At 35.8% G+C, this 15,793-nt stretch overlaps 2 protein-coding genes across 13 annotated transcripts in view; one reads left to right on the forward strand and one right to left on the reverse strand.

Annotated features, from left to right (window-relative positions):
• Positions 1 to 70: 70 nt before the first annotated feature.
• The window catches only part of LOC131015234 (probable glycosyltransferase At3g07620), a 1,181,237-nt gene continuing 1,165,514 nt past the window's right edge, over positions 71 to 15,793 (forward strand). The window contains exon 1 of the mRNA XM_057943534.1: positions 71 to 231. The gene's annotated coding sequence lies outside the window, so the exon portion shown is untranslated. The remainder of the gene's footprint in view (positions 232 to 15,793) is intronic.
• LOC131015277 (uncharacterized) lies at positions 3,644 to 13,004 on the reverse strand. Of its 12 annotated transcripts, XM_057943612.1 has the most exons (5): positions 12,295 to 13,004; positions 10,375 to 10,439; positions 9,137 to 9,678; positions 4,630 to 8,577; positions 3,644 to 3,933 (listed from the first exon to the last, which is right to left on the reverse strand). In XM_057943612.1, exon 4 carries the CDS (start codon positions 8,574 to 8,576, stop codon positions 7,512 to 7,514), a length of 1,065 nt encoding a protein of 354 aa, XP_057799595.1. In that variant the 5' UTR covers position 8,577; positions 9,137 to 9,678; positions 10,375 to 10,439; positions 12,295 to 13,004; the 3' UTR covers positions 3,644 to 3,933; positions 4,630 to 7,511. The 12 variants fall into 12 exon arrangements, with proteins under 12 accessions (XP_057799595.1, XP_057799596.1, XP_057799597.1 ...); XM_057943613.1 differs by lacking the exon at positions 9,137 to 9,678 and having other exon boundaries at positions 10,375 to 11,493; positions 12,295 to 13,002; XM_057943614.1 differs by lacking the exon at positions 9,137 to 9,678 and having other exon boundaries at positions 12,222 to 13,002.

Genomic DNA, 15,793 nt, shown 5'->3' on the forward strand with positions numbered 1-15,793 from the left:
TATTAGTGGACTACAAATGTGTGTGCTTGCTTCATTTGTTTTGTTTTGTTTTGTATGTATATACAATACATTTTTTTTTTTTTTTTTTTTTTGATCGGTCAAAGTCATGTTAGATGTTAGTAGTTAGTTCCCCATCCACTCCAAGAATCACCTTATCTCTCCATTCACCAAACTCCACCTTATATCTCCAATCACCAATTCGTTCCCAAGAGGGATCGAACCCGGGTACATGTGTACTTAAACAAATGTAGTGCTCACTGCATTTGGGATAGTCATTTTGGTTGTTTCATTAATGATTATTTGGACTTCTACAACTTAATCTTCGGTAACAGATTGTCAAATTTATGAAGGGGAAACAACCTATATATTATGAAGGGAATAACAATACAGCAATATGATTAGCAAAATAATCAATTGGTTCTTAAATAAGATGTTACATTAAATCTTGTACTAAATGTGGATTTCTTTATCCTAGTCTTATACGAGATTGTATTATTCGATTCTAAGTCACGCATTTGCCATTATGCTTACTATTCAAAATAATTTTGTCAACTAAACAAAACTTTACAAATAGAAATCATATCGTCAGTGCGTCACTGATGATGGAATTGGTTTGGGAGGCACTTTGAATTCCATGACGTAGAATTTGGAAACTACAATACTGAGAAAGAAAAAGAATTAATGAAGAATTAACATAGTACAAAAAAAAAGTCTTAAATAGCAATAAAAAGAAGAAAAAACAGAGAAAAAATAGAAGACAAGTAAGACTTAACGCAGTACAAAAAATCCTTCAATGGCAATATAAAGAAGAAGAAGAAAAACCAGAGCAAAAAATAGAAGAAAGGTAAACGTTCATTCCAAGAAGAGATTTGATGTGATAAAGTTAAAATGAGAGGAAAATTGTGTGATAAATTTGAAAATTGAGAAAAGAAGCAACACAATGTTTGAGCAACCTCTTAGTCAGTTTAACACTATCTTCTCATGGTGATAGGACTAAGATGTAATAATATGTATTAATAGTGATTTAGCCTTGAGTGCTATGCCATTCATTTTTCCATATCCCACCACTTTTTCAAGGAATCAAAGGCCACCACCATAATTGGGGGCTAGTGCAATTTGTAGTGGCTCACATGCATGCCCCAATTCAATTCACCCACATTCTCCACACTTAGAAATCTCAAATTCTCCAAATAAATCAAGACAAGTATGTAATCACCAACTAAGATCAACATCATGGATACCACATTAATAGGCTCACTTTTTTTGGGCACGGAGATTAAGAAAACTTACTTTTTAGTTGAAAAGTGGTGTGGTCCACACCAATTATAAGTACACTTTTTTTTACTCATAATGGAAAACAAGCCTATTCTAGTGGGACATCCTAAAAAGGCAAACGAGCCTATTAGAGTGGGTCGGAGGGAGTATATTATTAATGGAATATTGTGTCAGAAATCGAGATGCTTCTCTACTTGGGAATTCACTAAGAGCATCATTATTCAAGCCTAGAGCAATTTCACGAACCAAATTGAAGCATAAGATGTCTCAACCAAAAAAATGGGGACAATTGCCAATACACAGAATTAATGATACCGAGAAGAATGTGTGCATGAAGTATTTTCCTGTGTATACACAAATACTGATAGGATGGAGGCAGGTTACATACCTCTGCTTGCCTTTATATCTTATAAGCAGAGCTTGTGACACCTTGTATTTGCTTTTCAGTGCATGACTGATTATTTTTATACTCAAGAGTAGGATATCTCCAATCCCACCCTTTCCATGGGATAAAAATCAAGCAAAACTAGCTTGAATGATAGAAATAATCAAGGGCTTTGGGATATCCCAAAGTTGTAATCCATCTAAGTAAATAAGGGATTAACTTTATTATTTTTATCTATCAAGCCTAATCCTCCAAAGTAAACGTTCCCTAATTGTAACACTAACAATGGGGTAAAGTGTTTATCAATAACTTGCCATCCTTGAGAATTTACAAAACATGTAAAGTTACAATAATAGTTAATAAAGTTTCTTTTTCTTCTTTATTTTGAATTTTCAATCATTATCTTTTGCTTTCATTTTTTGATGTAATTAATAAAGGAGATTTTGATGTATCGGAAAATAAGAAACTCATGATTGAATTATGAGAAATTGTTTATAGCATTTTTAATAAATGCATAATGAAACATATGTAACGTTCATTGGTTTTGATTATGCAACCAACTGTTATATAATTTTATAATGGAATTGCAATATATATGTCGATTAATGATATTTAATTAGTATCTTATTTATTTGTTGACTTAATGCGACAAATGAAATATACTATGGGTTGGACTTGGAATATTTTTTGGGTTGGATTTTGAACATGTATATAAGCTGGATTTTATTTGTTGATAATTTGGGTTGGCAATTTAACTTTTAATTTCCTAACATAGTGTGTTTTGAATGGATAATTATAATCCATTTTTTCTATTACAAATTTATGCTTCTGTTAAATGTCATTTACAAGATATAAAATGTCGAGTTTTAATAAATTATTTAGATAATAATAGTATTGTCACGCCCCAATTTTCCGAGAGGATAAGAAATGGACTATGTGACGGGACTACTAGGCTTTACTTGAATTAAATGGGTATTGTGCCCTTAGAGTCGAGCATCATTTCATTAATCGAAAAATACGTCGTATTTAAAAGTTAACAAGTACGACGTTATAATATAATTATTCTTCCTATTAGCATCGAAAGTTTGAAGGTCTGAGACCAAAATGATATTTTATACTAGGAAAATAATATATGCAGGAAAATAATCGGAAAATGTTAGAAAATGAAATTCAGATTAAAACAGTCCGAAAGTATCAACATAGTCGGGCATAGGATAATATTCACTAAGTGAATTAATTTTAGCGGAAGTAAAACAAAGTGTTCTTCAAACAACAACAACCTCTTTCTCAGCCTCGCATGTCACCACCAATTGTTTAATTTGCAAAAGGTTTTGAAAAAGGTTTTTGAAAACAGTTGCAGGGCTGTGTACTAATGTACTCAGTGGGTTGAGCCATTTAAAAATATTTTGAAAGCTATTCTGAAAGGATACTTCATGCTTTGAATAGTATAACATAGAATATTTTTAAAACAAGTCATTCCATGCATACTAAAAATAATCTGGCTCATATTTTCATGGCTCATCTACTGGGCCCTATCTACAACTGGTTGTCATCGAATCTCTCTAGACAACAGATTTTGATGTACATATACAATTCTGGTTGGCAGAGCCAACAATGTTCTGATAGAAGCAATAACCAATAGAGAGCAAAAACATTTTAAGTATGAACCATCAACTTTAACTTTTCATAAAATCGAGCTTATTAGCTCAAACATACATTTTATAAATAAAGTATCACATGATTTGTAGACAATCCAAACAATTTAATAGAGTTTGATCGGGAACCTAAATATCTTCTTCTGTAGGATCTAGAAGATAAGTTCTCAACTTAAACTCGTAGTCCTAAAATCAGCCTTAGCCTTTATAACTTGTCACGACCGGCCTTAATTAAGGATAATTAATCCGGGAAAACCATGACTGGGGAAGGGAAATTAAGAAGCGGGTTGAGAAAGGGGCGTATAAAAGAATACTCAAAGGACTTGAATACGCGTGAAATATTCCTTAAAAAGGAAAAAAAGGCATAGGTCGCATAAAAAGGGTACTCAAAGAACTTGTATACGCGTTATATTCCTTAAAAGGAAAAAGGCATCGTTAGGGGCTTGGCTAAAACATTATCAGAGTTTGCAACGGAAGATGTAACTGAAATAATCAGTGTTTATAGCGGAATGCATAACTGAGATACATGTATGAAGACATGTATCCTTTCTGAGCCTACTTTAAGTTCAACAAAAACTCCACTCAGCAACAACACTTCATCGCCCATCACAGCTCAACCTGCACAAACATAAACATCGAAGGGCTAAGTACAAGAGTACTTAGTGGGCAGTTGCCAAGCATATAACATAACATCATTAACAATTTCACAACATCGCATAAGAGGCATAAGTTTCTTTCAAATCCTTTGCTCATTAAACATTTCCAAATTCATAAACAGCATGAGCGCATTCTTCATCATTAACAATCATAAACACGCATCGTGTCGTGGAGAAGGCCTTCCCCAACGAACACGGGCATCGCACCGTGAGAGGAGACCTCCCTCAGCGGTCACGGCATCGTACTATTGAGGGAGGCCTCCCCCAATAGACGCTGTAACACTGGCATACTGGCATACTGGCATCGCGCCGCGAGAGAGGCCTCTCTCAGCGGACACGGGCATCGCGCCGTGAGGAAGGCCCTCCTCAACGGACACGGCATCGTACTGTTGAGGGAGGCCTCCCCCAACAGACGCAAGCATCAAACATAAGCATAAACTTATCAGCGTAAAGCATTCAAGCGTAAATAAATGTAATCAAGCGTAAATTACATAGGGCGTAAATAGTATAAACAGCATAGCGTAAATCATTTAACGTGCAGCATAATAAAGCTTAACTCATTTAAGCGTAATAAAGCATACCATACTTGAAGATCCAATTTGCATTTTAAAGCATAACATTTGCATAGCATTTTATTTACGCGTAAGGAATTGCCCACCTCAATTGTTCTTAAAGCTGGCGTGGAGTCGTTTCTTCTTCGGCTTCACTTTCTGTCGCCCGGACCTTCATTGATGAAGAGTCGATAAGTTCGTGAAGTAATTGTCATAAGACAAAGTCTAATTCTACGTGCCTAGGGTATCTTTTAGTGTTTTAGGGTTCTAGCATCCATAATTCGTTACATTAAAGACAGTCAAAAATCAATCATACCTCGTCTAATCTCATTCAAACACATAGGCAACACAAACACATAAGGCACATAAGAATCACAATCAAACATCATCAAAACATGCTCTGTTTTTACACTGACTCAACTTCAAAATTTAATCTGTTCTGACTCCGACATCTCCTGGACTCGAGACTCATACCGAAAGAAAGATCTTCGAATCTAGTTTCATATAAAAAAAAGTAGAGTCGAAAACTCCAAGTGGTTTGAGAGATATGACGTTTTTACCACGATCTACCATGTTCGGCAGTTTTGAACAATCGAAAACTTGGATTTTTGACAAATAGTAAACGTTGTCAAACTGGGCTCAACTTTGGTGGATATCTAGCTAACACAATAAGGTTAATACCATAAAAATTTGGAAAGCTAGATCACACAGGAAGCTACTGAAATAAATGACTCTTTCATCTGTTCTCTGAAATTCTCGGTAGTTATGTGCAGTTTAGGTTTTGCATTTTAAAGAAGTATCAAACGAAGTTGGAATGGCTTGAAATTTTACCAGGGTACTCAAGACTCATGTCAGGACTTGCTATAAAATTTTCAAAGCTATTAGACATCGACAAACCGTCGATCACAGTAGGTCAGTAGGCCTACGAAATTCATATTTATAAGTCCTTAAAAAAAATAATTTATATAAATCAAGAAATAAGAGTTTAATCCCAAAAATATTCATTAAAAGTCCATCATAATTTAAATAAAGAACGGACCTCATTTAAAATAAATAGTCCCAAACTTGTTACGCACATATACGAAATCTTTCATGAAACATCCTTTAAAATAAACTTTGATACATAGAAAATAATTCAACAACTTGAGCTCTTAAGGGGTTGTTTTGCAACAGACACCAAATCTGCCTCGGATCTCCAAATGATGCTCCAAAAGACATTCTGGAAACTAGACATTTCAAGGATCATTCTCCAATTTGAATCGAATGAAAAACAATTCAAACGAGCAAGATATGCCCTCTCAAAGATGGGTATTTAACAAGCAAAAATCTGAAAATTTCAGATTTCCAGATTACAACCAAGTCAGTGGGCTTTCTTTAAAAATTCATATCTCCCTTTACAAAACTCCACTGGGAACCCCAAGGGTCAATCTGGAAACTAAGGAGAGATCATAACACTCTCCAGTTGGATTTACTCTAAGAACATTCATGGTTTAGAAGATATGACTGTCTAAAGTTCAGTGCACAAAAAGCGTTCAAGTTTGGCAGATTCATAACATAAATTAGAAAACCAACTTTAGGCTTCACCAAAAATTCTAAAACTAAGCAAGTAAGTTCCCAACATGTCATTGAATATTCAGTAGAAAGCTAGGCTTGAGAATCAAAGATTTAAGTCGGGCTTTGCCACCTCAAAGTCGTAGGTTTGTAAAATCTACTGGATGGTACATGGAATAAGAACTAGATTTCAAGAATTTATACCGGTTGTTTCCCTTATTCCAAAATGGTGAGGCCGATGTCAAAAGAAAGATACAGGAGTCTAGAGTGACATATTCAAGTTTCAAAGGTTTTCACCGATTGAAACTTTACTTATGGCCTCCCAAAGATTGTTTACCAAAAATGTATTCCAGATGGGCAGTGATGTTTACAAATTCATAAATAAATCATAAGAGCTTCAAACCTTCTGAAATTTTGCCAAAGTATAGCAAACATATGAAAGATGATACACAATTAATTTGGGAATTTTTGGGAACCTTTTGGATGGCTGGAATCGCCTTGCAAAACACTGCCGGAGCAGTGTGCTTATGGCAGAACTCGTGGCTGCTCTTCGGTTCCTTAGTGAAGAATGAAGATGATGAAAAGATTGTTGCCTGTATAATGGAATGTTAGATGCATTCTTGCGTGTGGTGGGGAAGGGAGTAGGTGGAAAGTTTGGTGTAGTGGAATTAGTGGAGTGGAAAGGGTGGTGAGAAAAAATGTAGTGGAAGAAAGCAAAAGGTGGTGGAGATAGTTGGTGGAGTGGAGAAGTGGAGATTATGCGTGTATAGTGTAGGAGACATTAGGGAGTGGAAAAAAAATAATGATGATTGTATGCTTACATATATGTCTAGCATATTCATGTATCTACTTCATAGCATTGATAGGTGAAACTGTAATTGGTTATAAGAGTTTGTAAAGTATGAGAATGAGATTGATGAATAAATGAATTATATCCTCATGCCTTGGTGATGCTAATACAGTAATATGAATCTAGATTAAATCCGTAGATTGAATTTGCGTTGCAGTCGGAATAATTTCTCGACTTCTAGTAGCACTAATAAAATATAACTGCTTCTGTTTCTCGATTAATAAATAACATGACTTTGCTAAGTCAGTTATAACTTGGAAATAATAATTATTGATTGCTCAATAATCCTCGTCGCGTTTTTTTTTTTTTTTTTTTTTTTTCATACGTTATAAAAAATATAACGCTAAAATAATAACTCTGCCTCTGATAAAAAAAATCAGAACCATAAACTGGATTCATTTATAAAAATTTGCATTTACTAGTTTTTATCATAAATAAAAGAGCGGGCTACTACATACTACCCCTCTTAACAAAAATTTCGTCCCGAAATTTGCATATCTCTGCTAAAACAATTCGGGGTATTTTTCCTTCATCTTGTTTTCAAGCTCCCACGTAGCTTTTCTTGTCTGCGGTGTCTCCATAAGATTTTCACTGATGTGATTGAGGCTGATTTCGCAAGTGTCCACGTATTGCTGGCAAGGGGGTGCGGGTGTTCCCAACTGCTGAACCTCGTTGTCTATTGGGGCATTGCGTGGAGTAGTGACCTTTTTGGCCACAATTGTAACAACCGTTAGTTCCAGCCCGACAAATACCCCTATGCATCTTACCACAATTTGGGCAAGGTAAAACTCCTTTCTGACCTTGGTTACCCCCAGTTCGCTCGAGGTTAGTCTGTGCCTCGTGCCTTGGTTGAATAAATTGTTCGGCCCGTTCATATTCTTGCCACACTTTCTTACTAGTCTGATTGATATTGTCTTCGTTGTTGTCCCACTTGCGCTTCCCTTTGAGAGTATGTGAGGCTACTGGTGGATCATTTGGCGTTGAGATCAACAATGGGGCTGACTTGTCCGACGGCATTGCAGCTTCAACGTCAAGTGCCCTGTTCAGAGACTCCGTGTATGAGAGTCCTCCGTGGCTTGCTAGAGCCATCTTAATTTCGTACCGTAGACCGGCACAAAATTTCTCTGCCATCTTCTCATCTGTGTCCACTTGTTGCGGAGCAAACCTAGACAGGTTGCAAAATTCCTTGTCGTATTCAACCACAGATTTATTTCCTTGCTTCAACTCGTAGAACTCAGCTTCTTTCTTCTTCCTATAGCTTTTCGGAATATATTTATCATATAATCCCGTCTTAAAATCTTCCCAAGTATAACTTGCCCATTGTTCAGGTGTCAGAATTTTTCGACGTGCTTCCCACCAGAAGTCAGCTGATCCTGTTAGTTGGAAAGAGACGCAAGATAGGCGCTCCTCATCAGTACAACGTAGAAAGTTGAAAATGCGTTCCATTGCACGCACCCAAATCTCAGCTTCAGCCGGTTCACTCGTTCCGTCAAACGTAGGTGGATTTTGCCTTAAAAAGAGTTCTTCGACTCTCCTAGTCGGAGGCGGAGGGGATGGGTTATGTCCTCGAGCATCTTGTGGTTCTTCGGGTACAGCGTTACGGTTTCTGCGATTGTTATTGTTTTTCGCAGGGCGTCCTCTCTTAGGCGGCATTCTGATAGCAAAGATGTGCCAATTAGTACACTCTAGCATAATCTAATACAAGCCTCAAAAGAATTCTTGTAAATGTCAACTTAATATAACTTGTAAACAAGTCATGACTCCAATGACATCATTGATCATTGATGTAGTAAGCTTTAAGGGTCCTTAGCATCTCAAATCTATGAGTCATAACAATCCTTAAGCATATATTATCACATCATCTAAACTGGATACTTAAGCATAAGTCATGGAGATTTATAGTGGCTATAATATCATCAGCTTAAGAAAATTTTTTTTCTATACGTATCACTTATCTTGCTGCCTTCACTATAGCCACCAAAAGATACAATCTAATTTCTTCTATGTTTGCTTCTATGTTCTGTCGTAGTGGTGATCTCATATCTTAATAGCTCTATGTTCATAAGGATTTATTCCATAGGCATACTTAATCGTACTTGCGTAAATCATTTCATTCAATAACAACATAACATAGCTATTAACAGTTACTCACTTTGTTATTACGATAATTCTGACGTTTTGTAAACATTAACTCAAAACTTGGAAGAGCTTACCATTCTGCTTCGTTGAGTGTGATGCGATGAAGTGCTGAGCTTTGTCGATTGAACTCTAGACACTTTAGTGATCCATTCTAAGTTTGGCTTAAATAAACTCTTAGGCTCAGAGCAAACGAACTGCTCTGATACCACTCTGTCACGACCGGCCTTAATTAAGGATAATTAATCCGGGAAAACCATGACTGGGGAAGGGAAATTAAGAAGCGGGTTGAGAAAGGGGCGTATAAAAGAATACTCAAAGGACTTGAATACGCGTGAAATATTCCTTAAAAAGGAAAAAAAGGCATAGGTCGCATAAAAAGGGTACTCAAAGAACTTGTATACGCGTTATATTCCTTAAAAGGAAAAAGGCATCGTTAGGGGCTTGGCTAAAACATTATCAGAGTTTGCAACGGAAGATGTAACTGAAATAATCAGTGTTTATAGCGGAATGCATAACTGAGATACATGTATGAAGACATGTATCCTTTCTGAGCCTACTTTAAGTTCAACAAAAACTCCACTCAGCAACAACACTTCATCGCCCATCACAGCTCAACCTGCACAAACATAAACATCGAAGGGCTAAGTACAAGAGTACTTAGTGGGCAGTTGCCAAGCATATAACATAACATCATTAACAATTTCACAACATCGCATAAGAGGCATAAGTTTCTTTCAAATCCTTTGCTCATTAAACATTTCCAAATTCATAAACAGCATGAGCGCATTCTTCATCATTAACAATCATAAACACGCATCGTGTCGTGGAGAAGGCCTTCCCCAACGAACACGGGCATCGCACCGTGAGAGGAGACCTCCCTCAGCGGTCACGGCATCGTACTATTGAGGGAGGCCTCCCCCAATAGACGCTGTAACACTGGCATACTGGCATACTGGCATCGCGCCGCGAGAGAGGCCTCTCTCAGCGGACACGGGCATCGCGCCGTGAGGAAGGCCCTCCTCAACGGACACGGCATCGTACTGTTGAGGGAGGCCTCCCCCAACAGACGCAAGCATCAAACATAAGCATAAACTTATCAGCGTAAAGCATTCAAGCGTAAATAAATGTAATCAAGCGTAAATTACATAGGGCGTAAATAGTATAAACAGCATAGCGTAAATCATTTAACGTGCAGCATAATAAAGCTTAACTCATTTAAGCGTAATAAAGCATACCATACTTGAAGATCCAATTTGCATTTTAAAGCATAACATTTGCATAGCATTTTATTTACGCGTAAGGAATTGCCCACCTCAATTGTTCTTAAAGCTGGCGTGGAGTCGTTTCTTCTTCGGCTTCACTTTCTGTCGCCCGGACCTTCATTGATGAAGAGTCGATAAGTTCGTGAAGTAATTGTCATAAGACAAAGTCTAATTCTACGTGCCTAGGGTATCTTTTAGTGTTTTAGGGTTCTAGCATCCATAATTCGTTACATTAAAGACAGTCAAAAATCAATCATACCTCGTCTAATCTCATTCAAACACATAGGCAACACAAACACATAAGGCACATAAGAATCACAATCAAACATCATCAAAACATGCTCTGTTTTTACACTGACTCAACTTCAAAATTTAATCTGTTCTGACTCCGACATCTCCTGGACTCGAGACTCATACCGAAAGAAAGATCTTCGAATCTAGTTTCATATAAAAAAAAGTAGAGTCGAAAACTCCAAGTGGTTTGAGAGATATGACGTTTTTACCACGATCTACCATGTTCGGCAGTTTTGAACAATCGAAAACTTGGATTTTTGACAAATAGTAAACGTTGTCAAACTGGGCTCAACTTTGGTGGATATCTAGCTAACACAATAAGGTTAATACCATAAAAATTTGGAAAGCTAGATCACACAGGAAGCTACTGAAATAAATGACTCTTTCATCTGTTCTCTGAAATTCTCGGTAGTTATGTGCAGTTTAGGTTTTGCATTTTAAAGAAGTATCAAACGAAGTTGGAATGGCTTGAAATTTTACCAGGGTACTCAAGACTCATGTCAGGACTTGCTATAAAATTTTCAAAGCTATTAGACATCGACAAACCGTCGATCACAGTAGGTCAGTAGGCCTACGAAATTCATATTTATAAGTCCTTAAAAAAAATAATTTATATAAATCAAGAAATAAGAGTTTAATCCCAAAAATATTCATTAAAAGTCCATCATAATTTAAATAAAGAACGGACCTCATTTAAAATAAATAGTCCCAAACTTGTTACGCACATATACGAAATCTTTCATGAAACATCCTTTAAAATAAACTTTGATACATAGAAAATAATTCAACAACTTGAGCTCTTAAGGGGTTGTTTTGCAACAGACACCAAATCTGCCTCGGATCTCCAAATGATGCTCCAAAAGACATTCTGGAAACTAGACATTTCAAGGATCATTCTCCAATTTGAATCGAATGAAAAACAATTCAAACGAGCAAGATATGCCCTCTCAAAGATGGGTATTTAACAAGCAAAAATCTGAAAATTTCAGATTTCCAGATTACAACCAAGTCAGTGGGCTTTCTTTAAAAATTCATATCTCCCTTTACAAAACTCCACTGGGAACCCCAAGGGTCAATCTGGAAACTAAGGAGAGATCATAACACTCTCCAGTTGGATTTACTCTAAGAACATTCATGGTTTAGAAGATATGACTGTCTAAAGTTCAGTGCACAAAAAGCGTTCAAGTTTGGCAGATTCATAACATAAATTAGAAAACCAACTTTAGGCTTCACCAAAAATTCTAAAACTAAGCAAGTAAGTTCCCAACATGTCATTGAATATTCAGTAGAAAGCTAGGCTTGAGAATCAAAGATTTAAGTCGGGCTTTGCCACCTCAAAGTCGTAGGTTTGTAAAATCTACTGGATGGTACATGGAATAAGAACTAGATTTCAAGAATTTATACCGGTTGTTTCCCTTATTCCAAAATGGTGAGGCCGATGTCAAAAGAAAGATACAGGAGTCTAGAGTGACATATTCAAGTTTCAAAGGTTTTCACCGATTGAAACTTTACTTATGGCCTCCCAAAGATTGTTTACCAAAAATGTATTCCAGATGGGCAGTGATGTTTACAAATTCATAAATAAATCATAAGAGCTTCAAACCTTCTGAAATTTTGCCAAAGTATAGCAAACATATGAAAGATGATACACAATTAATTTGGGAATTTTTGGGAACCTTTTGGATGGCTGGAATCGCCTTGCAAAACACTGCCGGAGCAGTGTGCTTATGGCAGAACTCGTGGCTGCTCTTCGGTTCCTTAGTGAAGAATGAAGATGATGAAAAGATTGTTGCCTGTATAATGGAATGTTAGATGCATTCTTGCGTGTGGTGGGGAAGGGAGTAGGTGGAAAGTTTGGTGTAGTGGAATTAGTGGAGTGGAAAGGGTGGTGAGAAAAAATGTAGTGGAAGAAAGCAAAAGGTGGTGGAGATAGTTGGTGGAGTGGAGAAGTGGAGATTATGCGTGTATAGTGTAGGAGACATTAGGGAGTGGAAAAAAAATAATGATGATTGTATGCTTACATATATGTCTAGCATATTCATGTATCTACTTCATAGCATTGATAGGTGAAACTGTAATTGGTTATAAGAGTTTGTAAAGTATGAGAATGAGATTGATGAATAAATGAATTATATCCTCATGCCTTGGTGATGCTAATACAGTAATATGAATCTAGATTAAATCCGTAGATTGAATTTGCGTTGCAGTCGGAATAATTTCTCGACTTCTAGTAGCACTAATAAAATATAACTGCTTCTGTTTCTCGATTAATAAATAACATGACTTTGCTAAGTCAGTTATAACTTGGAAATAATAATTATTGATTGCTCAATAATCCTCGTCGCGTTTTTTTTTTTTTTTTTTTTTTTCATACGTTATAAAAAATATAACGCTAAAATAATAACTCTGCCTCTGATAAAAAAAATCAGAACCATAAACTGGATTCATTTATAAAAATTTGCATTTACTAGTTTTTATCATAAATAAAAGAGCGGGCTACTACATAACTTGTCATCACTTTCTAACTAGATTCGCAAAACTCGAATTTTCAAAATAAAATTTTAAATTTATTTTCCTGGCCAAGGGTTCCAACAATGCCCTTGCTCAACTTTTACTTAAAAACTCAACTTGAGCATAAAATCATCTTAAAAATATTCTTCGTCCATAAACTGGTAAGACTTTAGTATATAAATTAAAACATATAATCAAACAATTATATGCATATAATAACACTTGTAGAGAAATAATTAATGAGAAATTTAATTAATTAAATCACAATCCAAATTAACTAGTCTTTGGTCCAATTAATAAATTAAATGGGCAAACCCAACAAATAAAGATGCAGCCCAATATTAAAATAAATCGGCCCAATCTTAAAAAATAATGCAGCCCACTTATTAAATAAGAGCCCAAATAAAATTAAATAGATCGGGGCCCAACATAAAAGTCAATTTTTATTTTTTTTGTAGGAAATAAAAGTAAAATTTTGAAAATTCTTAAAAGAGAAAAAAAATTAAACATCTCTCACTCTCTCTCTTGCATCGGTCCCTCCTCCCTCACACCCTTCTCTGCTACGCAGCCACCCGCCGCCGGCGAAGTCTCCACCGCCTCATGCTCCGACGAAGGGCGCTGCCCTATCCCTCTCTCTCCTTCCTTCCCCCAAATCTTCCTCTCTCGCCTTCTCTATCTTTGCCGCGGACCACAGACCAATACACACAAAAGCATGTTTTTATAAAAATATTTTGATAGCTCAAATGCTGAAAAGTGCCTTTGTGTGTAGATGTATGTATAGATTATAGATATATACTCCAAATCAATTTGTCATAAGTTGTTCCATGTGTAAAAAAAGTGATGGTTCTTGAAATAGATTACTGATTATTGACTGAATATGTGAGTTGGTTTACCTCTGAAAATAAATCACAAAATCTTGGGTACATTCGGGTGTACCGTACAACTGGGTTGACAGGTACCTAAAATAGTATTTCTCATGTGATTTGAGTCAGGATACGAGTTTAAATCGGGATACAGGTCAAAATTTAAGTGAAGGTGCAACCAGTTGTATGGTACACCCGAGTGTACCTAAGACCACCTCAAAATAAATTGGTTCCAAATTGTGATGAGAAAAGATTTTAGATGCAGCTGCTGATTATGTGCAGTATGGTGTGCTCTTGTATATACACAAGAGATCAGAATTTTCTGTGAAAAGGGAGAAGAAAGTTGAAGATTTCTGCTAGACTACTTGGAGATGAATTCTTTAGAACCGTGAAGAATATAGAATGTAGTGATTGAAAGTAATTGTATAAATATGTGTAAAATTCCCTCCATCTTAGGCCAATAGGCTCATTTCTTTTCGGCATGGATATTAAGAAATTCATTTTTTGATAGTTAAATGGTGTGTGGTCCACCAAAAATTAACATTTTAAGAGTACTCTCTTATGAAAAAACTAAATAGTACTCTCTTATTGTTAATTAATAAAGCCCTAAACATTTTCATATTAAGACTGGGCCTATTGAAGTAGGACAACCTAAAATGAAAAGTGAGCAATGGGACGGAGGAAGTAATACATGTAATGAGCTTAAAAGAATTTAGCCAAAATACTTTTAAAAGTAGCAATTAATTAGGTCCAACTCAACTTCAAAAATAAATGGACTTGAAGATCCATCATTTAAAACTCACGTGATATTCACATGAAAACTTTAAATCACACTCATATAATATTATTGAAATTACGCAAAGTGCAAAGTCTGGTTATTTGCTTTAAAACTTTAACAAAGTATTTATTGGAACAGAACCGATCACCTACCCACCGTGGGCAAGCATAACGTGCCCACCATTGATGTGGCAATTTTAATTAGGAAAGACAATTAATAAATCTTACTCTAATTAAAATTATCTTACTATAATTACAATTGCCACATCATGGTGGGCACATTATACATGCCCACGATGGGTAGGTGATCGGTTCTGTTTATTGGAATTAAAACATTTTTTCTCCGGGGTGCTGCGAATCAACTTAATTAATGACTCCTCTAAACTCTTGTGGAAGCAAAATCGTGGTATTACAAGTATAAAATAATTTTTTGAAAAATATAAAATATTTTTGTTTTTAACACTTAATAATCTAGGGCTGTCTCTCAATGATCAATTCGGCATGTTCATGTTTCATGTTGATTCTATCCCCGGGAGAGTCGGCAGAGCATTTCAGAGCCAATTCAAGTATGGATGATACACACTGCATATTCTTGTCAATCATTTCTTCCTCCAAATTCATGACTAAGTTGGCATCTATCACTTCATCTGGGATCTCCGAAAGTGGGATCTCCAAATTACTGTTGTTGTTAAACTTAATTAAATTAAGCTAATTATTATGTTAATTCTTGTTTATGGTAATGAGACTAAAAATAAAAAATTTCTATATATATAATGAATACATTATTAATGGTAATTTTAATTGTAGTTCAATATGATTAATTCTTTTTCTTATGTGGCAATCTGTGGGCACGTTAACGCTTGCCCACCGTGGGTAGGTGAACGGAACTGAATGACTAGATTACTTCATCACATTTCTTAGTAATTTAATAATTAAATCTTCTATTACTTTGACCCACCAAATGTGTTCAAACGCAAAGTTTGTTAAATTATAGTAATCCACACGAGATTTTATTCCCTAATTG

Source organism: Salvia miltiorrhiza, chromosome 3 (genome assembly GCF_028751815.1).
Source record: "Salvia miltiorrhiza cultivar Shanhuang (shh) chromosome 3, IMPLAD_Smil_shh, whole genome shotgun sequence".
Taxonomy (NCBI): domain Eukaryota; kingdom Viridiplantae; phylum Streptophyta; class Magnoliopsida; order Lamiales; family Lamiaceae; genus Salvia; species Salvia miltiorrhiza.